Source organism: Mesoplodon densirostris, chromosome 5 (genome assembly GCF_025265405.1).
Source record: "Mesoplodon densirostris isolate mMesDen1 chromosome 5, mMesDen1 primary haplotype, whole genome shotgun sequence".
NCBI lineage: Eukaryota > Metazoa > Chordata > Mammalia > Artiodactyla > Ziphiidae > Mesoplodon > Mesoplodon densirostris.
Window position 1 is genome coordinate 125,945,588 of NC_082665.1, and position 26,439 is coordinate 125,972,026.

The following is a 26,439-nucleotide window of genomic DNA, read 5'->3' on the forward strand; positions in this document are numbered from 1 at the left end:
GGAGCACAGGCTCCGGACGCGCAGGCCCAGCGGCCACGGCCCACGGGCCCAGCCGCTCCGCGGCATATGGGATCCTCCCAGACCGGGGCACGAACCCGTATCCCCTGCATCGGCAGGCGGACTCTCAACCACTGCGCCACCAGGGAGGCCCTGAACTTAGTTTTATTTCTGGCCCCTTCAGCCAGATAGGGAGAGGCCACAACAGCGAGAGGCCCACATACCACAAAAAAAAAAAAAAATAGACAAGAAAAAACATATTGAGTGATTCCTAGTCTCATGTACTCAGCTAGGTAATTTTTCATTTACTATTACCTTTAGTCTTTTCAGGAATCCTATAAAGTAGTTTGTATTATCCCTACTATAAAGTTGTAAGAAATGTTAAGTATTTTGAAGATTACATATTTTGTCCAAAATCTCAGAAATTTGAGTTTTGAAATATAGATTCAAACTCTGTTGTTCTTCTTATAAGGCAAGAGATGTTTCTGATATACTACATATTTAGTTAGTCATTTGAAAAACACAACTTATCCATTTAGAGAAAATATTAAGGGGAAAATAAGCAAAACAGGGTTAATGAAAAGTAGGTGGATATTAAATGTTCAGGAATTCAGTTGGAGATGGTGATTTGAAAACATTCCTTAACTCTTCTCCTTCCTAAAATTTCTCTAAAATAAAAAATACTAAATTATAAATAGGGGAAAAATGTATCAGAGCTGGAAAAGAAAATTTCATGTACAACTTATTCTACACTTATGAAGAAACATATTTTATTTTATATCTAGAAAAAGATTTTGAGAACACACCAAGATGTTAACAGTAGTGGTGAATGACAGTTGATTTTTCCTTTCAGATTTTTGCTACCTTTATGTTTACATTTTCTACAATAAGTTCATTTTTTTAAAAAATAATGAGTCTGTTAGATATTATTTACCAAGGAGAGAAGATTAACTAGAGTCCTAATAGTCATTTAAATATAATTCTTCAACTCTCACTTCAGAGTTTTGTCCACGTCCAGAGCAAAGATGTTTTCAAAGTTACTTTCTCTGATGCTGTAAACTTTACATCAAAACTCTTTAATTCTGGATAGAGTAGTGAATTAATATAAATTTAGATAAGAGAACTTCTGTAGCTTAAGGTTTTGAATCTGAGAATAAATGAGTCTAAGATCTATAGCATTGCTGTTCAATAGAAATATAGCATGAGCTAAAATTGTGAGCCACATGAGTAATTTTAAATGTTCCAGTAGCCACATCTTTAAAAAGTAAACACACACATGTGCAATTATTTAATAATAATTTTAATGAGATATTTTATTTGACTCAATATGCCCCAAATACTAGCATTTCAAATGTGAACAATATAAAAAATTACTAATTAAATAACTTACATTTTTTACTAAAATCTTCAAAATCCAGTGTGTATTTTATACTAACAGCACATCTCTTTTTGCACATTTCAGGTGCTCAATGGCCGTATAAGGCTAATGGCTACCATATTGGATAGCCCAGCTCTAGAGTGTCTAGAATTTAGAAATTTAACACAAGATTTTTCAAGTCTTCTAGGAATACTGGAACCCATGAATATAAATGTGCAACTAGCCAATCCTTGTTATTTTAAACAGGATTGTTGATGGAATTGAAGATGGAAACTGTAGTGAGGAAAGCCAGTCTTTTGACTTTGGCTCTGAACGAGTCAGACTGGAGCCCCGAATTTCTCCTCCTCTTGGAGGTAAGCTCTATATTTAATCTTCTCTCAAGGGGTGATATGTCTTTATAATTTGTAATGTTTGTTATAGGCAATTTTTGCCTCCCCATTCTCGGGGTATTCTCCATGTGATGGAACTTTACCAAAGCCACAGAGTAATTTGACTTGGGTCTGTGCCACCTCCAAGTTATTAAGATAGCATTTGTAATGGTTCCTCCATCCAGGCTCAACACCCTGCAGCTTACCAGCCCAGGTAAATGGTGTGTCAGGAGGAGACTCAAATTTCTGCTCTTCATCAGAGGGTAACCATGTTTTCCTATTATAAATGCAGACTAATCCACAGAAACAATATTACCCAAAGGAAATGCTGTGTTGGGTGTAGACTGTAGGAACATTTGTTATACTTAACCAATTTATTGGGTAAGTGGTTATGTACTTGCAGTTTGCCAGGGATAAATATCTTCAGAAGTATGTAAGAATATCGAAAATGATGGGGAACTATATGAAGTACTACCCTCTAGGGATGGTGAATTAATGTAAAGTACCCCCAAACCTAGCCCAGGCCCCTCTCTCTCCCTTTCATTCTTGAGTTCATTGCCCACAAAAGAATTGTCAGCATGATGAAGGCCAGAAATGACAACTTCTAAAAGAAGACGCACCTGTAGTTGATAGAGAATAATGAACATAGGCGATCCCAAACAGTCACCAGATGCAAGGCAGATCCCTGTGTCAGGATCTCCTGCTAATTGGTGAATCCTTCCATGGGCAAAGCCAAGCCCAAGAAATACTTCTGAATGTACAGCTCTGGGAGTATGTCTCCGGTTGGTAGAATACCAGTCTTCTATCTCAATTAACAGTTCTTCCCAGCACTCATCTTCTGGGAAGATGGAAGAGTAAGACTCCATGGTAGGACGATGGTGGGAGGTGGGAAGGTGAGGAGAGGAATGCAGATGTCAGTCAACAATCATGATTCATCCATGTAATGGACTTATATCTGCTCTGGGCAAGAAGCACAGAAATCATAGTTCTAGTCAACCAGATGTGAGCATTTGCTATGGAAGCTGATGGTGGGTCCCAACAGGAAGTTTTCCTTGTTGGCTCACAGGACGTCATCATGTCATCCACCTAGTATTTCTGGTCCTGCCACACCCCTTGGCCTCCTCTTCTCCCTTTTCCCAACATTTACCCCAATACTCACCCATTCAAGCAACAAATATTCTTGACTTTACCTCCTAAATATCTCTCAGTTCTGAGACTTTCTATCCTTCCTTCCACCACACTTTTCCCTGCCACATTCACTCTTGCCTGTGCTGCTTCCAAAGTCTCTTCTCTGTTTTCACACTGTTCTCCATACAGAGTGAACTTTTTAAAAAAGTACAAATTTATTCTTATTACGCTATTCCTATGCTTAAAATCCTGAGATGGATTCCTACTGCCCTTAGTATGAAATCCACACCTATTGCATAATTGCTTTTTTTAAATATAAATGTATTTATTTATTTATTTATTTATTATTTTTGGCTGCATTGGGTCTTCATTGCTGTGCGTGGGCTTTCTCTCGTTGCAGCGAGCAGGGGCTACTTTTCATTGCGGTGAACGGGCTTGTCATTGTGGTGGCTTCTCTTGCTGCAGAGCATGGGCTCTAAGCGCACGGGCTTCAGTAGTTGTGGCGCACGGGCTTAGTTGCTCCATGGCATGTGGGATCTTCCCAGACCGGGGCTCGAACCCATGCCCCCTGCATTGGCAGGCAGATTCTTAACCACTGCACCTCCGGGGCAGCCCCATAATTGCTTTTTCAATGTCTCTTTTCCCAGCTAAACTCAAAGCCCCATGAAGTTCAATATATTTTCTTTATTTCTGTCTCATCTAAAGGAGGTTTAGCCTGTTGTAGGTGATCTCTTATCATTCATTGAATGAATAGATTAACTTTGCAAAATATCTCAGCAAACGGAGCTTTTACTACTCTGACACTTTGGATTGTTTTGAGCGACTTTTTTCTCCCACAGACAAATTTTCTACACATAATTGACCAGAATTAGGATATTAGGATAGTCATCATGATATATGTACACGACATATATAGATATAGATATAGATACCTCTGTATATCAAATCCTTTCCAGTCTAGCTAGCAATGATTCATCTGTGCTTCTGCTCCTGACAGATGTGAAATATATTTGTAAAAGTAAGGTAGAGAAAAAGTGGAGATGAGAGACCCAGGAAATGGGAGAAATTACCTTTTAGAGCAACACTAGAAGAAAGAGAAAACATGCAGTGGGGATGAGCAGCTTTAATAGAGGTGGGAGGAAAATGCTCTCATGGGTACAGGACTCAAAATCTGGAAAGGGAAGAGAGGAGAAAAAGAGTATCTTTTTTCTATGGCTTGGACACTGGCTGTGATATATTTTTGGAAAATGGTCAAAGAAGGGAACATGTGCCATTTGGACACATGGTAGGATTGTGTTCAGGAGAGGGGGAGGGTGGCCATGGACACATCCAGTAAGTGTGGCCACAGTCACCACCATGCTGTGTGCCTAGTTCCAAAGAGCTCACCAGGTGCCATCCAGAGAAGAACTAGGGAGACAGAAGCTACAGTGCACCAACATCAGGAAAGGTTGAAGGTAGCTTGGGCTTCCTTCCCTGTTCTAACTGCCCCAGTTCTGAAATATGAGGTTTATTCCTGAAGGACTCATTCTGCGTTTGTGTCACTTTCCAGACCCAGAGGTTGGAGCTGCTGTCCTCTTCATCAAAGCAGAGGAGACCAAGCAGCAAATAAACAAACTCAACAGCGAGGTATGGAGCTTTGCCTTTCTCTGGTCATGCTGGAGTGGTAAGAGGGGAAAGAAATCCTAGTCACCAGCAGAAGTGGTATAATATATTCACGATGAATATGCACTCTGGTGTCTGGTGACAAATATGGATGAATTCCCACTCAGCCTCATGTGAGTATTAGTCACTTACCTTCTCTCAAGCTCTATTTCTCCATGTGTAACAAAGAGATAGTAGTCATCCCTACCTTATGGCCCATTTGTGAAATTAAATGAAATAACCTAGGTAAATTATTTAACCTACAGGAAGCACTAACTAAATCATTATTATAATTGGTGTCATAAATGTACTGATACTTGGTTTAATTGGTGCTTTTTCACTTTTTTCATGTACTTTAATTTTTAATGATTTAAAGCAAGATTATTTGTCCACAGATGAATCAAAAGTAATGAATCAGAGTAATCAAATGGCCTGAAACTCTATTCTTTTCTCTGGCCTGTATTTGCTGTGTAACTTAGAGCACTTTAGCTCTTTAGATCGTACCATCTCTCTGTGTAAAATAAGGTAATTTCTTAAAAAACTTTATTGAGGTATATTGTATGTATCATAAAATTCACCTATTTCAAGTGTACAGTTTGATGATTTTTACTATCTTTATTGAGTGGTTCAACCATCCCCACCTGAGTTTTAGAGTATTTTCCTCCCTAAAAAGATCTCTCACACCCATTTATGATTAATCTCTGTTCCCACATCCAGCTCTAGACAACCACTTATCTACTTTCTGTTTCTATAAATTTGTCTTTTCTGGATGTCTCATATAAATAGAGAAGGTAATTTCTGAATCAGTCTCTTAATTTGGGTGTCCCCCTAAAATTAAATTTTTAAAAAAATAGATTTTGAGACAATGATTTGGATGCAGATAGTTTCTTTGGGAGGTGATCCAGGAAACAAGATGAAGGAGTAGAGGAATAAGACAGGAAAGAAAGGAAAATGATTAAATAAGTGTGTGTTAATGAGATCATTAACTCTGTAGTCAATTGGGGCTCGATCCTGCTGGGGGGGCACTGAGAGACTGTGTAGGGCAACTCAGAATTGTTCTTCCATGAGACAAGTAAAAGGAGTTGAGGGTGGCTCCTGAGAGGTTACCTTCAGGCTTAGCTGCAGAAGGCACTAGAAGGATCCTTCAGACAGGAATATGCAGGAAGACCCAGCTGTGGTGACCTTCCAGGTAGACCTAGGCCAAGTTTAGTGAGCAGACACAGACAGGGTAATAGGGCTGAAGTTTTAGATTCTCTGATGAGGTCTTGATGGAAAATGTAACCAACAGATGATATTGATGAGATTGGAAAAAAATGAAATTTACGTAATCATAATTGGTTTCCAATTACCTGTAATAATGGAAAACTGGGCAGCTTGTCATAAAGTCTATAGGGTTTTTTTGTTAATAAATTTATTTCATTTATTTTATTTTTGGCTGTGTTGGGTCTTCATTGCTGCGTGTGGGCTTTCTCTACTTGCTGCCAGCAGGGGCTACTTTCCTTTGAGGTGCATGGGCTTCTCATCGTGGTGACTTCTCTTGTTTCAGAGCATGGGCTCTAGGCACACGGGCTTCAGTAGTTTTGGCTCGTGGGCTCCAGGGCACAGGCTCAGTAGTTGTGGTGCATGGGCTTAGCTGCTCCGCAGCATGTGGGATCTTCCCGAACCAGGGCTCAAACCTGTGTCCCCTGCATTGGCAGGCAGATTCTTAACCACTGCACCACCAGGGAAGCCCAAGTCTATAGGTTTTTGTTCAACTTGTGTTCCATCAGCTTAGTGAAGATTTGCGCTTTACTGCCCTCTCTCCTTCAGAGTCTACACTTCCTGGAAGTGAGATTGTTGCCAACAAGAAGTAAGAGGGCCAAAGGGAAGACTAACAAAATAGGAAAAGAAAAACTAACTAGATTGGAACTGCTTAAATCACGAGGACTTGGCCATATGTGATATCACCCAAGTAATCTCATTAAAAATACACCAAAAAAAAATACACGGAAGAACAAACAAAACAAACTAAACACTCTTTTGGGCACCTGTACATCAACTTTTGTGTGTGTGTGGTTTAAGAGTGCTTTATTATTGTGGGGTTTTTTGTTGTTGGGTTTTTTTTTTTTTTTTTGGATAGCAACTTTTTATTAAACAATTTTCTTTAAATATTGTTCTCAGATAAAATCACACATTAATACCCTTTGAATTATCAATATTTTCCCTCACATTTGAGTTTATTTAATGGTTTTAGGAACTGACTGACCAATATCTTAGCTCAAACACAGAAGTTAGTAATTAGTCTGAGGGAAAAAAAAGTGTTGGTATCTTCAATGTTCACCTTCCCTAAGTTCAGGCTTTTCCTCTATTAAATGGTAATGATAAAATCTGTCATAGAGGAGTGTGGTAAGGACTTAATACCATATGTAAAACACCAAACATGGTGGTCAAATGCTCATTCTCTCTTCATACAAGGTCATGCTTCTAGTCAACAAATGTGACTCTCAAGTTAGTCCCCCCTGTTACCCAACAGTGCCCCATGCAGAGTAATAGGAGAGAGAATTAGTCAATGCATATGGAATAAAATGAAAATGAATGGACTTAAGGGAAACATATTTGATCATGAAAATGAGACTGCTTTCACCTGAGACTTCCTTTTGCTATGAAGACACTCACTATAAAATTAGAATAGGGACTTCCCTGGTGGCACAGTGGTTAAGAATCTGCTTGCCAGTGCAGGGGACATGGGTTTGAACCCTGGTCTGGGAAGATTCCATATGCCACTGAGAAACTAAGCCCGTGTGCCACAACTACTGAGCCCTCCTGCCACAATTACTGAAGCTTGCACTCCTAGAGCTCATGCTCCACAACAAGAGAAGCCACTGCAGTGAGAAGCTCATGCACCACAAGGAAGAGTAGCCCCTGCTCACCACAACTAGAGAAAGCCACGCACAGCAACGAAAACCCAATGCAGCCAAAAATAAATAAATAAATTTATTTTTTTAAATTACAATAAAAAATGATAGGGTAAAAACTTTACATTTCAATGCATCTTATTTCAACTAAATAGTTTGATGTAAAAGTGTCACCGATTTACTGTAAAGAACACTTATTCTGTAACACTTAAGTTGATTTAAGGGCAAGGAGACCCAGTATTCCAGTTAACAATGCTTAACCATTATTTGACATTACACTAAACGTTTAAGTGGTAAAATGATGATAAAACTAGGCAGAAAACAACCTGCCAAACTTAACAGAAAGGTAATCACAGGCAAATCTTCAATTTCAAAGTGAGAAAATGCGGTGGCTTGTTAAATCATCCTTAGCAGGGTGCATTTTGGCTGGAGTGCTCTAATTGCCACTTGTTAACATTTTATTTTGTAGGTACATAAAGGAGCCAGTTAATATTGGGTCATTTTATTCCAACTTGAGTCTTAACTATATTAAGGAGAATGAAAATGTTTCATGTATATAATACATGCCTAAACAAAAAAATAAGTGAGTTTTGTAGAAGCAACTTATATTGACTTTTTTGAGAGAGAAGTCCAACTTCTCATACTATTTATTAACTCCATTTTTAAAACAACTTTATTGAGGTATAAGTAACGTGTCATAGAATTCATCCTTTTAAAGTGTACACCTTGGGACTTCCCTGGCGGTCCAGTGGTTACGACTCTGTGCTTGTACGGCAGAGGGCGTGGGTTTGATACCTGGTCAGGGAACTAAGATCCCGCAAGCCAGACAGCGCGGTCAAAATAAATAAATAAATTAATTAATTAATTAAAGTGTACACTTGAGGGCTTTTAGTATATTCCTAGACTTGTGCATGCATCACCATAATAAATTTTAGAACAGTTTGTTACCCCACAAAGAAGCTTTGCACCACACAGCCATCACCCCTAACACCAGTGGCTCCCCATACTCAGCCCCAGGCAACCACTAAGCTACATTCTGTGCCTGTAGATTCGCCCACTCAGGCCATTTTATATAAATGGAATCACACAATATGGTCCTTTGTGACTGACTTTTTTCGCTTAGTGTAATGTTTTCGAGGTTTTCATCTTACATTGTTGCATACCAGTACTTTATTCGTTTTTATTGCCAAGAAATATTTCATTATATAGATACAGCACATTTTGTTTATTCATTCATCACTTGATGGGCATTTGTGTTGTAACCACTTTTTGGCTAATATGAACAATGCTACTATGAACTTTCATAAAACATTCACACAAGATTTTGTGTGCACATGTTTTAATTTCTCCTGAGTAAAGAAGAATGGCTGGTAACCCTATGTGTAAACATTTGAGGAACTGCCAGGCTGTTTCCCAAAGCAGCAGAAGAATTTTACATTTAGCAGCATATGAAGGTTCCAACCTCTCCACTTCCTCACCAACATTTTTTATTTGTTATTATCTGATTTTTTTATTATAACCGTTCTTGTGTGCATGAAGTGGTATCTCATGTGGTTTACATGTGCATTTCCCTGATAGCTAATAATTTGAGCATCTTTTCATGTGTTATTGGCCATTTGTATGTCTTTGGAGAACTGTCAATTTAGATCTTCTATCCATTTTAAAATTGGGTTGTCTGTTTATTACTGAGTTGTGAGTGTTCTTTATATATTCTAGATAACAGGTTATGATGGATGTACAGTTTTCTTCTCACATACTTTAAGTTGCCCTTTAATTTTCTTAATGTTTTTCTATAAAGCACAATTTGGTGATATCCAACTTATCTTTTTTTTCTTTTGTTCTTTGTGATTTTGAGGTCACATCTAAGAAACCATTGCCTATCCCAAGATCATTAAGATTTATTCCTCTGTCTTCTTCTAAGAGTTTTATAGTGTGAGCTCTTACATTTAGGTCTTTGGTCTATTTTGAGTTAATTTTTGTATATGGGTGATGTATGGGTCCAATTTTACTTAATTTTTTTTTGTGGATGTCTTGTGATCACATCACTATTTATTAAAAACACTATGTTTTCCCCACTGAATTGCCTTTGTACTCTTGTGACACTCAACTTGCCATTGATATGAGGGTTTATTTCTGGACTCTCAATTCTATTCTATTGCTCTATAGGTCTATCCATATCTTTTTAAATTTCTTTCAACAATATTTTGTAGTTTTCAGTGTACAAGTCTTGTACCTCCTTGGTTAAATATATTCCTAAGAGTCCTAATATTTTTTTATCATCTTTATTGGACTATAATTGTTTTACAATGGTGTGTTATTTTCTGCTTTACAACAAAGTGAATCAGCTATACATATACATATATCCCTATATCTCCTCCCTCTTGCATCTCCCTCCCACCCTCCCTATCCCACTCCTCTACCTAATCACAAAGCACCAAGCTGATCTCCCTGTGCTATGCAGCTGCTTCACACTAGCTATCTATTTTACATTTGGTAGTGTATATATGTCCATACCACTCTCTCACTTCAACCCAGTTTACTGTTCCCCTTCCCCGTGTCCTCAAGTCCATTCTCTATGTCTGTGTCTTTATTCTTGTCCTGCCCCTAGGTTCTTCAGAATCTTTTTTTTTACATTCCATATATATGTGTTAGCATACAGTATTTGTTTTTCTCTTTCTGACTTACTTCACTCTGCATGACAGTCTCTAGGTCCATCCACCTCACTACAAATAACTCAATTTCGTTTCTTTTTATGGCTGAGTAATATTCCATTGTATATATGTGCCACATCTTCTTTATCCATTCATCTGTCGATGGACACTTAGGTTGCTTCCATGTCCTGGCTACTGTAAATAGAGCTGCAATGAACATTGTGGTACATGACTCTTTTTGAATTATGGTTTTCTCAGGCTGTATGCCCAGTAGTGGGATTGCTGGGTCATATGGTAGTTCTATTTTCAGTTTTTAAAGGCAGTTCTAATGTTTTTGATGTTATTGTAAATGAAATTGTTTTCTTAATTTATTTTTGGATTGTTCACTTATAGTGTATGGAAATACACCTGATTTTTGCTTGCTCATCTTGTATCCTGCAACTTTACCAAACATTTTAAATAGTTCTAATAATTTGGGGGTGGGTTTTTTGGAAACTTTTTATATTAGATCATGCCATCTAGAAATAGAGATAGTTTTATTTCTCCCTTTCCAATTTAAATGCCTTTTATTACCTTTTCTTCCCTAATTGCCTTGGCTAGAACTTCCAGTACTTCACTGAATAGAAATGGAAAGAAATATCCCTCTCTTGTGCCTCCCCTTGGGAAGGAAATCTTTGTCTTTCACCATTGAATATGATGTTAACTGTGGGTATTTCATAAATTCCCTTTTTCATGTTAAGAGAGTACCCTTGTATCCCTGATTTGTTGAGTGTTTCTATCACAAGGGGATGTTAAATTTTGTCAAATGCTTTTTCTTGCACCTATTGAGATGACAGTGTGTTTGTTTGTTTTTGGTCCTTTATTCTACTGATATGGTATATTATGTTAATTAATGATTTGGGGATGGCAAACTAAACTTGCATTCCTAAAATAAATCTCCCTGGTCATGGTGTAGAATCCCTTTTAAATATTGCTGGATTCAATTTGGTAGTATTTTTTTGCCATCTATATTCATAAATTACTGGTCTACAGTTTTCTTTTTCTTGTGATATCTTTGTCTGGTTTTCATGTCAGAGTAATATTGGTCTCATAAAATGAGTTGGGAAGTGTTCCCTCCTCTTCTATGTTTTTAAATAGTTTGAGAAGAATTGCTATTAATGCTCGCTTAAAGATCTGGTGAAGCCATCTGGTCCTAGGTTTTTCTTTGTGGAAAGTTTTTTGATTCCTAATTTAATCACTTACTTTTATAGGTCTATTTAGATATTGTATTTCTTCTTGAGTCAGTTTTGGTAGTTTATGTCTTTATAGAAATTTGTCAAATTCATCTGTTATCTTACTTGTTGGCCTATAGCATTCAAAGTATTTCCTTATGATTCTTTTCATTTCTGTAATGTTGGTATTAATGTCTCCTCTTTCATTCCTGATTTTAGTAACTTGAGTCATCTCTCTTTTTATTTAGGTGAAGCTTTGTCAATTTTGTTGATATTTTCAAAAAACCAACTTTTGGTTTTGATCATTTTTCTTCATTTCTATTCTCTATTTTCATTGTTTTCTGCTCTAATCCTTATTATTTCCTTCTTCCTGCTTCCTTTGAATTTAGTTCACTTTTCTTTTTCCAGTGCTTTAAGATGAAGTTGATTTTATATCTTTCTTCTTTTTTGATAGGCATTACCATAAATTTCTCCCTAAGCACTGCTTTAACTACATCCCATAAACTTGAGTATGTTGTGTTGTCATTTTAATTTATCTCAAATTATTTTTTAATTTCTCCTGTGATTTCTTCTTTGACCTATTGGCTATTTAGTAATGTGTGATTTAATGTCCACATACTTAAGAATTTTCCAATTTTCTTTATTACTAATTTCTAATTTCATTCCATTATGTTTGAAGAACACACTTTGTATGATTTTAATCCTGTTATATTTATTTAGGTTTACTTAATGGCATAGCATATGGTCTTACCTGGAGAATGTTCTGTGTGCACTTGAGAAGACTGTGTATTCTACTGTTGTTGGGTGAATATTCTATAGATGTCTGTTATGTCTATGACTATAGGTCTGTGACGTTCAAGTTTTCTATTTCCTTGTTGATCTGCCCAGTTGTTCTATTTATTAGTAAAAATGAGATATTGCATTCTCTAACTACTATTACTGATTGTCTATTTCTCCCTTCAATTTTGACTTTTTTTGCTTCATGTATTTAGGGCTCTTTTGTATATATATATATAATTATTATCATTTCCTGTAAAGTTGACCACCTTTTTTACCAAATGTTTTTTCTTTATCTCTAGTAAAATTTTTAAGTCTATTTTGTCTGATATTAGTATAGCTTTTCCAGCTTTTTTATGGTTGCTCTTTGCATATCTTTTTTCATCCTTCTTCTTTCAACCTACTTGTGTATTTGACTCTAATGTGTATCTTCTGTTGACAGCTTATAGATGTCTTGATTTTTTATTCAATCTATCAATATTTACCTTTTGATTAGATGGCTTAATTCATTCATATTTAATATTATTGATATAGTTTGATTTATCTTCTATTTTATTTTTTATTTTCTATTTATCTCCTGTTTGCTTGTTTTCACTTACTAATTGTGGGCTTCTTACATTATCAAATATTCTTTTTTAAGATAAGTTCAAAACACTTATGATGGCTACTTAATAAAACAGGATTACATAGACCAAGGGGTAGACGTTCCTCACTTACTTTACATAATTCCAAAAACATATATAATACTTGAACATTTTTGTTCCTTTTCAGGTGATTTAAAATAAAACTTAGAGAACAATTCCTCTGTGGTTAAATACATCTGGTATATTTTACTTAAAATTAACTCATATTCTTATAGATGCACATTAGTCATTAGCATACTAAGACTCTATGAATTCTTGCAGTAAAGAAACTAAATTAAGTTATTTTTAGCCTGCACTGACCAAATGAATTTGCTTATGGATCACTTTAATGACAAAATAACTATGAATATTTTGTCTCCCATTAGCATACCTTGGAATAATATGAAAAGCACTGAACTAAGGAAAAAGCCTCTTTCAGATGTTATCCAAAATTCTCATCTTCCTTTTTTACTTTATCCTATTTTGAGTTTGGTTTTGCCCCATTTTATATACTAGGATGTATTCACGTTCTTATTTTGGGTCTCTTTTTCATGTTCCCAGAACATTCTTGATTTTTGTTTTGCACCTGCTTAAAGTTCACTTCAAGTACAGTCTTTACCAATTGATTTCTATAAAGGTTTGTACTTCTCATATGTTGCCCAAAACATATATGTGGATATACACATATATTAACAGAGAGTGAGTGAGTGAGGGAGGGAGATTTACTACAAGGAATTGGGTCATGCAATTAAGAAGATGAGGAGTCACAGATCTGCTGTTGGCAAACTGGAGACCCAGGAGAGCTGATGATGTAGTTCCAGGTCCAATCCAAAGGTCTGAAAACCAACAGTATAAGTCTGTAAGTCCTGGTCCAAAAGTCAGCAGGCTCTAGACCCGAGAAGAGCCTATGTTTCAGTTTGAGTCTGAAGGCAGGAGGAGACTGACGTACCAGATAATAGTCAGGCAGGAGGAGTTCCCTCTTAGACTTTTTGTTCTATTCAGGTCTTCAATTGATTGAAGGAGGCCCACATACATTAGGGACAATCTGCTTTACTCGGTGTACCGATTCAAATGTTAATCTCATCCAGAAACAGCTTCACAGACACACCCAGAACAATGTTTGCCCAAATGTCTGGGCAACCCATGGCCCAGTTATGTTGGTAAATAAAAACCGTCACATCCACAAAATACCTTCTCTTTGTCAGACCAGTGGCTTTATTTCCAGTTTAAATCATTGGCCTGTTTCAATGTTCAAGCTGCTTGGGTGGGAATAATACTTTTCCTTCTAATTTTTTAAAAAATATTCCCCTACTGCCAAGATGTTGTGGTTCTTTTTATGAGACAAAATTAAACATTTTCTCAAACTCCAGAATTTAGAAAGTGACTTTTATCTTTTATAACTTCATATATTGTAAGTTACACATATATGTGAGCAGAACCAAAATTTGGGGAAAACCAGCTCTATTCTTGACACCACTACTTTGCTGGGAATCTCGCTGAGTGATCTGGAGCCCTTTGTTTCACTGACACATTAGCACACTGTTAAGAGATTTGAGAAATCTATGCATATCAACTTGGCCTCTAGAATGTTAGAGTCCAAGTTCTTGTTGCTATGGAGACTGACAAAAAAGCATCTTCTTTTCCGACACGATTGTGTTTGCATCACATTTCATAATTGGATCATAGATCATGTTCTTTAAAAATAGCTATTCCAGTTATCTCCCTAGATCCACTATTTTCCTAAGGCTTTAAAGCATCATTTTATAATAGTCACTAAGACTATACATCCAATTTCAAACTGTGTTTTGTAGCATTGACATCCTTTAACTTCTTTTAATATCTTTTAACTTTCTCATTTGCAACTTCCTCAAAAAAGTCTAGTAACTTTCTCTGAAATATTGAAAATTCCCATTATTCTCAGATAGGTATTGTTACAGGGTAAAGTGTACTGAGGTAAGAAACAAACTCCAAATCGCATTGGTTCAAATTCATTTCTTGTTCAAGCAAACGCCTAATATTAGTTAGCTCGAGGGGGCACCACTACCTGGAATGTCATTGATTAGCTATGTTCCGTTCGAAGAGCAGAGTGCAGACAGTTGTTTTGGCTCAAAAGATATACACATCATTTCTGTTTATATTTTATTAACTAGAACTAATTCCATTGATACAATTAATTTCAAGAGATAAAAAAGTATAATTTTCTGTGTACTCCAGAAGTAACAGAAAACTAGATACTAGTAAGCACTAGTAATATCTACCACAGCACCCAAACATTAATAGGAAAATTTTCTCTCCTCTTTCCTTTGCTTAAGATTGAATGCCAATATATCCCCAATTAAATGTGTCATACAATAACCAAGCAAACACATACAGGTAATGAAATGTTTTCTGCTAAAAAACAGAGAATCTCAGTTGTTTTCTAGGTTATATTTGAGAAACCTACCAAATAAGTTTTAAATTTGTGTCACTAGATCAGTGAAGGCTCTTTCAGTCAAATAAATAGAATAGTAATAACAGGTTGTTCTTTAATTAAGAGTTGCTTTACTTAGATAAACAACAAGGACCTACTATACAGCACAGGGAACTAAATTCAATATCTTGTAATAACCTATAATGGAAAAGAATCTGAAAAAGAATATATAAATATATATGTATGTATAACTAAATCACTTTGCTGTACACCTGAGACTAACACAACATTGCAAATCAACTATACTTCAATTTTAAAAAAGAGTTGCTTTACTACTTTCCTAAATGGCTATGAAAACTCAGGGTTCTATCAGAAATTCACACAAGGAAACCTACATGAGTAATACCCTATGGTAAAGTTATTCTTTAGTCCTCTGAATTGGTGTTATCATTATATCTTTTCATCGACAGTTGATTCAACTGAAACACACTGATAGAATTGCCAGACCATCCCAATATCTGATTGTACAATCTCTTTTCTTCCTCATCATGATCATAAATAGTACTTGACCATCAATTCTCAAAAGCAAGACATAAGCAAAGGCTGTATACTTCACTTTTTGACATAGTAAAACAAAGTCCATTTAAACTGCTGGCAAAACCATTATGCTTTTTCATTTTAATACATATGTATTATTGATACTAGTCTTGCATTTTGTGGACACAGGTTTCTAAACTGGAATATATCCAACTAATTAATGATTTGTAGGACACTTTTTGATTATTTTCCAGTTCTCAAGCTTCTATTCATAGGCAGATTTGTAGCTGTCATGAGAGTTTTACTGATAATAAATAAGTAGATTATTTAAAATAAACCCTCAAGAATAGTGAGGCTCTCTCAAAAGAAAAAAAAAATACGCCACTCAAAAGCTTGTCCTGTGAGGTGTAGATTTTAAATGCATATACTTTTGGAGATCAACTATTTTTGTCCTCTTTGCCTAGGAGTATTTATATATGGGCCTCTTCTCATCTTTGAATAGAGGGACTAAATGGATATGACAGTTATGTGTCCAAGTGAGACCAATGCCACATTCCAAATGAGCAATTTGCGATGAGTTGAATAAAAGGATTATTTACAGGAGTTAGTAGAGTGTACGGAAACCACAAAGGATGGAAGAGCCCCTCCCACTCTGGGGCAATGTCAACAGAAGTTCACTACCACTCCTCGGTCTGCGGGGCCCGAGTAGAGAATGATTACAGAATCTTGAGTCAGAGAAAGCTGGATGGAGAAAGCTATGTGACAGGAGCCATGATCTTTCGTTGGTACTTTCTGTGACCTGCCCACCTCAACCCTGCAGGGAAGCAGTCAGAGGAACACATGCCCTGACCTCCCTCTCCTGCCTCCCTCTGATTTGATGGTGTTCTTCAATGGCCAAACCCAGCCAGAAGCCAATGAGCCTATTGATGGAGATCATACAAGCCAGCCTCCAAGGGGCAGAGTTGGTTGGAAAGTGGACCTATTTTAGAGATACAAATGGAAATATTTAGTAAAATGAGTTACTATGTACACAAACAATATAGGAAAATTCAAAGGAAATTAAACCATTGGTTATTAATTATTCTTTCCTAGAAATTAGCCAGTTGCTGGTAGCTAGTTATTAACTGCCCACTAACTGATAGTTTCAGAATTACTGGTTATTTTTTAAAAACGGACAAGGGTAATCAACCCCATTCCTCCTAAAAGTTTGTAAGTTGATGAGATCTTTCAAAAACATTTAGCTGTGCCATTTTTCATTTCATCGATAGGAAAATTAAGTTCAGTAATTAATCTAATCCAACAACTACAAATGACGTTGGAACTTTTTTTTAGGATCCTAGAGTTGGAAAGGTTGGCGGAAGCCTTTTTCTTTCCTATCCTCTCCTTGCTAACATGAATTTCCCCTTTTTAAAAATGAGAACACCACAGATCTTTTAAAAGGGCTCCAATTCCTTTAATATTCATTCTACCTCCAATCTCCTGTGAATCTCCTTGACTCTTCTACGATGAATCCCAATTCCTAAGTCCCTTTTCTGCATTTCAACACCTGCTTTCCAACCTTGCCATTCAGCATTTGGTTTTATAAAGTTTTATATTATTTTCATGTGCACATTTCTTCCTTCCCCAAATAGAGCACACGACTCCTAAAAACTTGGATTACATCACCAAAAAAATTCTGTGAATTGCCTCAAAATTATTCTTATTATTTTTAAAGTATTCAGACTTCACTGAAGTGCAATAGAGAATGCTCCGTATCTCAAGTAACTCAATGTTCAGAACTAGAAAATAAATAAACATGAACTTGGGGAGGCTTGGATTATTTTTCAATCTTCTTATTAGAGAACAATAAGGCACCTGGAGAAATGAGGACCAACACTGTCCATTCACTTGTGCACAATTAGAAATGAATACAATATACATAAATCTATATTCAATTAGCCTTTATATGTAAATCAGTTGATTTATATATAAATCAATACTAAATTAGTCAAATTTTCTTTTTGTGCTTATATGACCACAGGATAGGATAGAATTTGAAATAATCAATTGTTAAAAATAAGGGGTAAAAGAATTGTCCTGAAACAAATAATTATGCAACTTTACCTTCATACTGTTATAGTTTCATAATGTGGTAGAATCATGAAATCTGAGAATTGAGAGCTATGTTAGAGGACACCTACTCTGACTTTTCACTCAGTGTGAGAATTTTCTTTCTGAGGTTACTGGCAAGAAATTATTTTACCTGAATATTTTCTGTAGTAAGAATCTCACCATGCTCCAGAGAAATCTATGGCAATGCTTCCCAGACCTGGCTGTGCTTTCAAATTCTCTGGGAATATATTTTTTACGTGATTATAAATATGTTTAATAAATTAATATGTAAAATAATGAATAAATATTTTTAAAATAACCTTTCCTGTAGCCCATCATGGACTGACTCTCAGAACCCCTAGAGTTGGCACTGGGCATTTTTAAAAAATCTCCAAATGTTCCTAATGACAGCAAACAATGCAAACAGTGGCCAACTTCATTTCTCAATTGCTTTAGCTATTAGAAACCTCTTCCCTATATTTAGCTGATATAACTCTGTAAAACCTGTTGTTCATTTTTCCTACTTCTTTTGCTCTTGATTAGAACAGAAAAAGCCACCTAACTGATCATTTTTAATGAAATACTTTAAATTTTGAAGGTAGCTAATCTCTCTCTTCCTCCCTACTCTGTAGCATATCTTCTACTTCTATAAATGTTCTCTCTTCCTTGAAACTTTACTCAAGTGATGTGAGATCCAGACTCTTCATCATCATAATCAACTTCTTTTGCCTCTGCACCCCCCTTAACCCAGTTTCTCAAAGACAATGACAAATGACCCCAGTGTCCTACAGATGATACTTCCAGAACAGAGGTTATTGTCCATCATAATGTTTCAGCTTATAAAAGCACCTTAAGGTCTTGTATTCCTTCTCTCTGTTCAGAAACCGCTTTCACAAGACATCTGCGTGGGCAGCTCTCTTCCCTCTCTCAAGTCTATGCTCAAATGTCAGCTTCCCAATGAGTTCCTCCTTGACCAGCCTTTTTAAAATAGCAGCCCCCTCTCCCCAAATTTACTTCCAAATTTGTTTTCCCTCAAAATCCTATCAAACCCCTACTACGCCACATGGTTTATTTATCTACATTTTCATTGTCTCTACCCCTGCCCAGTTCTAGGAGGACAAAAATCTTTATCTGCTTTTCCCTTTGTTATCAATTGGCACATGGTAGACACATATTTATGGTTGATGAATGAATAAAAGATGCTTGGATTATGCATTATGTCCATTTTAACCATTAAGTATTAGGACATTGAATAGAAAAGGGAAATGGGATTTCAGTTTTGAGTTTGAAGAGACGTTAGAAATTCTGATACGGACATGCTGCTATTGCAGATGAGTAAACTGAGGTCCAGAGAACATCACACATGCAGCAAGTGATTTGGAAACAAGACCTCAGTCCAGCCCAGGAGGGTTAGCTTTCCAAGCAGACCATCTTTTGTCTCTATTGAAAAGATTTCCTCTCTGAAATATCAGAAGCCTACCTCAAGATGTGAGCCTTTGAGTCCTTAAATTGGCCAGATAGATACTTGAATCTAAGGCTTGATTAAATCGTGGACAGATAATTTTAGGATAGGATAATTTCAGAAAGAGCTTTTCAAGAAAGCCTGATAAAATATACTATATGTTTATTCAAGGGAAATTTATTGATTTCCCATATGTTTTCCCATATATGTTTCCCATGCATGACTATTGCACATGTTAGCATTTTCAAATCTTAAAACAAACAAAAAAAGAAGTGCATAGTAAGGCAAATAAAATGATAAAGAGTGTTAAGGAGAGACAGGGGCTTGGGAAATTCACTGGTAATTTACTGACATTTTCAATGTATTTTTAAAATCAAATCAAATCATTGGTACAAGATACCGTTACTACAGTCCTGTGCTGGCCTCAATTGGTGATCTGCAAGTTCACTTTCTAAACTGAATCTCCTTAGCCTTGGAGATGAAGAGTTTCTTAGGGAAATACGTGTTTGTGTTTAAAGCTACAGTACCAGAAACTTGATTGGGGAAGGTGTCTGCCAGTGATTAAAAGAAGACTCTTTCTAGAGCCCTGACACACACTTTAGGTACCATGGCTCCATAAAAGTGTTCTTCTAGACCTCGCTGGGTCGGTCTTTCTCACTGCGACGTTCATTGCTCAGCTGCTCTGAAAGTGAAGGAAGAGTCTCTGCATTAATTCAGTAAGAACCTAACCTCCTGGCAGGCTTTTTTGGATATTGATTGGCAGTGGTTAAAAATGGGTCATTGAAATGTACAATAACAAAAGATAAAGGAGAAACAATTGATGAAAATTAGTTCTTTTTTTTTTTTTTTTTTTTTTGCCGTACGTGGGCCTCTCACTGTCACGGCCCCTCCCGTTGCAGAGCACAGGTTCCAGACGCGCAGGCTCAGCGGCCAGGGCTCACGGGCCCAGCCGCTCCGCGGCATGTGGGATCTTCCTGGACCAGGGCACGAACCCGTGTCCCCTGCATCAGCAGGCGGACTCTCAACCACTGCGCCACCAGGGAAGCCCTAGTTCTTTTTTTCATGTAAAATATTTGTTTTTTTTTTAAATTAAAGGCACATAGGTATTGTTATAAAAATAAGACTCTAGTGTGCATACTGAATATTTTGTTTTTCCTCTTTAACCATGAGCTAAACATATAGAAATTTATACAACAGATATGTAAATAACTATTATTCATATTAGGCAAATAATAACATGTTCCCATGTTTCAGATGTGCTTTAAAGAAATTTAAAACGTTATATCCTTTAAAGGTTTTCTTTCTTATTTCATGAAATGATAGAACTCTAGGGTTAGAAAAGAAATTCAAGAGGAAATTAGAAGTGAGAAAAGAATCACTGTAGAAATTGACTAAATTAGAAGCAACACAAGAGCAAATAAACAAATTTGCCAAAACAGATAGTGAAAAAGAAGGAAAATGTAAAGCATCTAATCTAGATGAAGAAGATTTTTTTAGGGAAGGTGACAAATATTTAAGATACACAAAACTGATCGAACATACAAAAAATACAAGTCTCTGAAGAAGAAAGCCAAGTTTAGGCTTTCTACACTAACAAACACTAAAATTGATAATCCAATAAAATTCTCCTGAAATTTTTTTAAATGAAACTACATATTGAAATTATGTGCTATAGTGAAATTACTATACTTTAAAGTAAGAGAAAAAAAATCCTTTGGGCAACTAGCCAAAAAAGATCTTATAAAGGACTTGCAAGGGAAAAATCTAGACTATCATTAGACTTTTAGACAGCAACACTTTATGCAAGAAGATGGAATTACATACAAAATATATAAGACTCTTGAGAAATTAAAGTGTAAACTAAGGATTTTTTATTCAGCAAAAATTATCATCAAGTATCAAACTGTTATCAATACGAAAGAACTCAGGGAATATTATTCCCATATACGTTTCCTGAAGAATGTCCTAGAGAACAAGATTCAGAGAACCAAGATGACTTGAAAAAAACTGTTGTAGGACAAGTTCATCAGCATTAAATATGTACTTATTTATAGTACCAAATCTAAATGAAAGTCAAATGGGAGAGAGTATACGCTGTCAAGGGCCATATGCCCTGACAATATAAGTATAGCAGAACCATTTTTTAAAGAAGGGAGTGAGGAGAGAATGATAATAGAATATGCCAAAAAAAAAATTAACTGTTTTCAATAATCATAATTTGTCATGTAGACTGTACTGATATCTGAGACTGTTGCATGCGTGATGGGAGGGAGGGTAAAGCAAATGAATGTAGATGCACCTCAGGAATATTGCAGGTTCAGTTCCAGACAACTGCAATAAAGCAAATATTAGAATACAGTGAGTCACACAAGTTTTTTGATTTCCCAGTCCATATAAAACTTTTGTTTGCACAATACTGTAGTCTATTAAGTGTGAAATAGCATTATGTCTAAGAAAAAGAATGTACATGCCTTAATTTTAAAACATACTTTATTGCTAAAAAATGCTAACCATTATCTGACAATGCAGGGTTGCCACAAATCTTCAATTTGTAAAACAAAATAAACAGCAAAAAACGCTATATCCATGAAGCATGATAAAGCAGAGTGCAGTAAAATGATGTATGCCTATAATTATGGCATATCCTAATTATGTCATTCTCTGTACCTCAATAACCAGAATTCACAGTGTAGAATAATGTAGATACAAATATAATATGGAAAAATGTTAAGTAAGAACCCTATAGTCCTGAAATGGAATTAGAAACCCTAGTATGAACTGATGTATTATCATAAACATGCACACAGCTCCAAGCTCTTTTAACAGAAAAGGAGTAAAAGCAGTTGCTAGCCTAATAACAGTAAATATTTCTGTGCCTCAAGTATGGCCTTGAAATACAATTTCCCACTAAAGGAAACCAGAGTTTCTTGTATGAATGGCTGTTTCCAATTCTGGGGCATGAAATACACATGATGAGTCTGGAACATCTTTGTGTTCAGAGCACAGCAAGAAAGCTATCAAACCCTGTTAGTATGATGTTCAAAGAACTCAGGAGCCAATATGAAGAGTCTCCCAGTGGCTAAAGATGGGATAATTTGAGCTTAAGTAAAGGTAAGAAATACAATGGATTAAAACACATAAAATAGATAACAAATGCTCCAAGATGGCAGCACAGAAAGCACCTGAATTTCCCTCCTCCAATGGATGATGCACTGTATGTACAGCTACACACAGAATAATTCCCTCTGAGAGAAATGCAGAAACTAGCTGGGTGACTCCTACCCAGCAGGTGAATGAAAAAATGCCCATAGGGAAACAGGTAGGGGCCGCTGAGACACACTTTTGTGTCACACATAAACCCCATCCCTGACATAGCATCAGGCGATCAGGAGGGAACCCCCAACTCGCAGCTTCTCCCTGAGACTGAAGGGTTTGGACCACGCATCTAGTGCCCACAACTTGTAAGGTTCCTACCTGAGAGATGGGCCCCCCAAACACCTAGCTCTGTAAGCCAATGGGGCTTGTGTTCTGAAGCCCCACGGGACTATAGTAAACAAAGAAGCAGCTTTTAAAGGGTGCAGAAACACCCCCATGGCTATATACCAAGGCTCAGCAAAAACGTCCATCTCTCAGTTTCACCCTCAAAGGGATTGGACTGCATACTTTCCCAGCTGCTGCCTGGGTGTCGATTTCTAATCCGCCTGCATCTAGGTGCTCACTGACGTCGTCTGCTTTGAGACACAGACAGGTCTCAAATTCAGGGAGCCGCTAAGAACAAAGACCCTAAACCCTCAATGTGCCACCAAAAATCTGTTAGAAGTAATAAGAGAATTCAGTAAAGTTGCAGGGTACAAAGTCAACATACCAAAATCCTTTGCATTTCTATGGACTAACAATGAACTATCAGAAAGAGAAATTAAGAAAACAACCCCACTTACAATAGTATAAATAGAATAGAATAGAATACCTAGGAATAAAGTTAACCAAGGAGCTACAAGACTTGTATACAGAAAACTACAAAACAGTGTTGAAAGAAAGGAGATCTAAACAAATGAAAAACTCCAACTCTAAACTTGCCAAAGGAATTGAAAAAGGTGGGTTAGACTCAATTTTAAGCTCTTACTGAAAGATCAGTATATGAAGAGTTACCCAAAGGGACTAGATCCATAAGAATAGGAACTATGTCCATAAGAATAGGAATTATTGATCTGACTCTGAGAGCTGGAACCGAGAGCACCACGAGTCCTGAATACGTTAAATCTTGACAAGCACTGCCCTATGCAATTTGTATTCTGAAAGGAGACAGACTTTTGTTGGGTGTTCATGATGGCGGTGAGGATACCTTAGCCAGAAAGCAGTTCAGATACTAATCAAACTTTGTCACAGGAAGCAGGAATGGAGACGAGGAAAGCAATCAAAGGGCTGATAAATAACGGATTAGCATAGTACAGCTAAAGTAATACAGTTGTGTCCAATGACCTGAGCTTGCAGAAATTCCGTGAAACCACTAGAGTAACTGCTATCAAGACCATAATTGGTCATTTTGTATTGGTCATGCTAGACTTGTATTCTTCTCTTATTGTAATTTGAGAGGCATCAGATGCACCTGCAAAGCAAAGCCCTGGGTACTATTCCTGTGTGACCTCAGATAAGCCACTTCACCCCCCAACATTCTAGTCTCTCCAGCTGTAGGCAAATATTTATAACTTTCATCAGTAATGGGCCTGGGATCTTCATTTGTCTGAAATTTATGCAAGTGCAGAGTATGATTATTATTTTAGCTGACAAATAAAAAGACTGTCACTTGTTTTTGAATGGTTTGTGAAGCAAAAGATGCAAGGATGAAATTATGCCGATCGTCTTTTTTGTTTTGCCTGCTGATGGAATTTGATTGAACTTGTCTGAATCTCATGATAAATATGCAACATAACAAAGGATTAAATGAAAGACCATTTAATTACCTGAATCAGAGTTTGTAAAAATGTATATGTGTTCATGGCAGGGGGAGAGGATTGGTGTAATTAGTATCCCTGAATTTAGAAAAATTGTGTCTGGCAGGAAAATGTGTACATGTTTGGCAAAACTTGAGTGACAGGTCAAGAACTCCTCAAGCTAAGAAGATTATATCAACAGATGCATTCCCCATCTGCTCACTGAATGCACAGAAATGGAAATCACATTTTTTCCTCTATCAACTGAAGTTTCGGTTATACTCAGAGGCCATGAATCATACCATACCAATAGCTAAGATTGAGAAATGTAAAATGGGAATAATAGAAGACGAAAGGAAGCTATTTTCTATGTGAAATGAAAGATATTGTCAAAAATGCATTCTGGGCTTCATTATGAAACTCACACTCCTGTTTGCAAAAGGCACAATCCAAAGACACACTAAAAAAGCAAATCTGTGCTTGTACCAAAATGCACATATAAAAGCTGGCCATGCAAGTGTTATTGGGACCACAGGTCACCAACATCACAGATGGATTCTTTAAACCATATAATAACACAATGTTTTGAAAATCTCCTATTTTGAAGTAGTGGGGACTTCCATGAAACACCAAGATCATATGAAACATTCTTACCTGCTAGATGCATAGTGATACTTAATTCTGTGTCTTGCAGTGCTATTTAGGGGAGATTGAAGAAAGTTATTTAAGTTCAAATGAAAATAACAAACTCATAGTAAGAAATTAGCCATGAAATTTACCATTTATTAAATTACTCATGTATCAACAAACATTTATAGATGGCAGGATGTGTGTGAGGCCTTGAGCTACTATAAAAATGATAAAGACCACAGTACCTACACCCACCCCTGCCCCACATTGGTCCTTACTCAATTCTTACCAACACCAAGCTGCACATCGTTGCATTTTGGCTCACTCATCCTTTATAGATAATTCTTAATCCATCTGACTGCAATTTCTCAAACCTTAGACTTAAGGATACAGGATACAGGATCTTCATCAAAATTTTTCAAAAGCTCTGGTTATTGCTGTTACTGTTTGCTACTGGAAAGATCCACACAAGGCAATGCTAAAACGTGGAGACTGTTTCTTCCAATATTAATTATGTAAAAGTGTTAACAGGAATAGTTTGCCTCTCCATGCTGAGGCTGAAGAGGAGTTACAGATATAACTGGCTTTTATTTTCTTTGGGCTCAGTGTTTCCTGGGTTAGTATTCCCTACCACAAAGTTTCAACTAAGCTTAATGCCTGTGCTGCATTATCAAATCCAGACACCTGAAATTCTGACATAATACCAATCCTGTGGGAAATAAACTTTAACATCCATCATATTATTTAATCGTCACAACAAAGCCCTTGTTGAAATATGACTCAGGAGGATGAGAAGTACTGTCACATGAATGAAACAAATTAAACGTGAAAGGAGAAACCCAGGTACTCTGGAAATGTAGGTGACAGTGATTTATTTCTGCACCAAACAGAAGTTCAGAGGAAACCTGGATATGGCAGAAATAGAAAAATTGTGGCACTTTGTGATTCCCTTCTTAGCAGTATGGTAAGATCAGTGGTTGGATTATCATGGACAGTTGGCAAGTCAGTTGTCACACACGTGTTTCTATTCATGATGGGAGATGCTGCTCAAAAGAGTGAACACACTGTCTGGAAACCTTCTAAACAGCAAATGACTTGTCAGTTAAATGCATGGTGTTGGGAGAACAGAGAAGGGAATAGTCTTTAGATGCTCCAAAGTTTTGGCTAGAACACTGAATTACTTGGATACACAGATGGTGTTTTCATCACTTCTTCTTCCTAACAGCTGGGACTTCGGAAGGGCTAGAGAAATCTTGGATGTGAACAATTGCCTACACAGATGGTAATGGTGAACTGGTTTGGCTAACTGTTTTAAATTCCAGACCGATGGATTTCTATCTACTGAAGAATGAGAAGGGAGAGGGAAAAAAACGGGTAAAGAAAGTGTAACTTAATACACAAGTAAAAGAATAATGTGTATTAAGTTATGCTTTCTTTATCTTCTATATTTGGAAGTAGAAATAATCAGAAGGCCACATCTAAAATAGCCATGAAGGGACTTCCCTGGTGGTGCAGTGTTTAAGAATCTGCCTGCCAATGCTGGAGACATGGGTTCGAGCCCTGGTCCAGGAAGACTCCACACGCCACGGAGCAACTAAGCCCGTGCACCACAACTACTGAGCCTGTGCTCTAGAGTATGTGTGCCACAACTACTGAAGCCGGTGTGCCTAGAGCCTGAGCTCCACAACAAGAGAAGCCACCACAATGAGA

At 36.8% G+C, this 26,439-nt stretch overlaps 1 protein-coding gene across 1 annotated transcript in view; it reads left to right on the forward strand.

Annotated features, from left to right (window-relative positions):
* Positions 1 to 26,439, forward strand: part of KCNH8 (potassium voltage-gated channel subfamily H member 8) — a 348,245-nt gene that overhangs the window by 314,982 nt on the left and 6,824 nt on the right. Inside the window, exons 14-15 of the mRNA XM_060100168.1 lie at positions 1,622 to 1,728; positions 4,421 to 4,497. Of these exons, the coding sequence (XP_059956151.1) occupies positions 1,622 to 1,728; positions 4,421 to 4,497 (184 nt within the window). The remainder of the gene's footprint in view (positions 1 to 1,621; positions 1,729 to 4,420; positions 4,498 to 26,439) is intronic.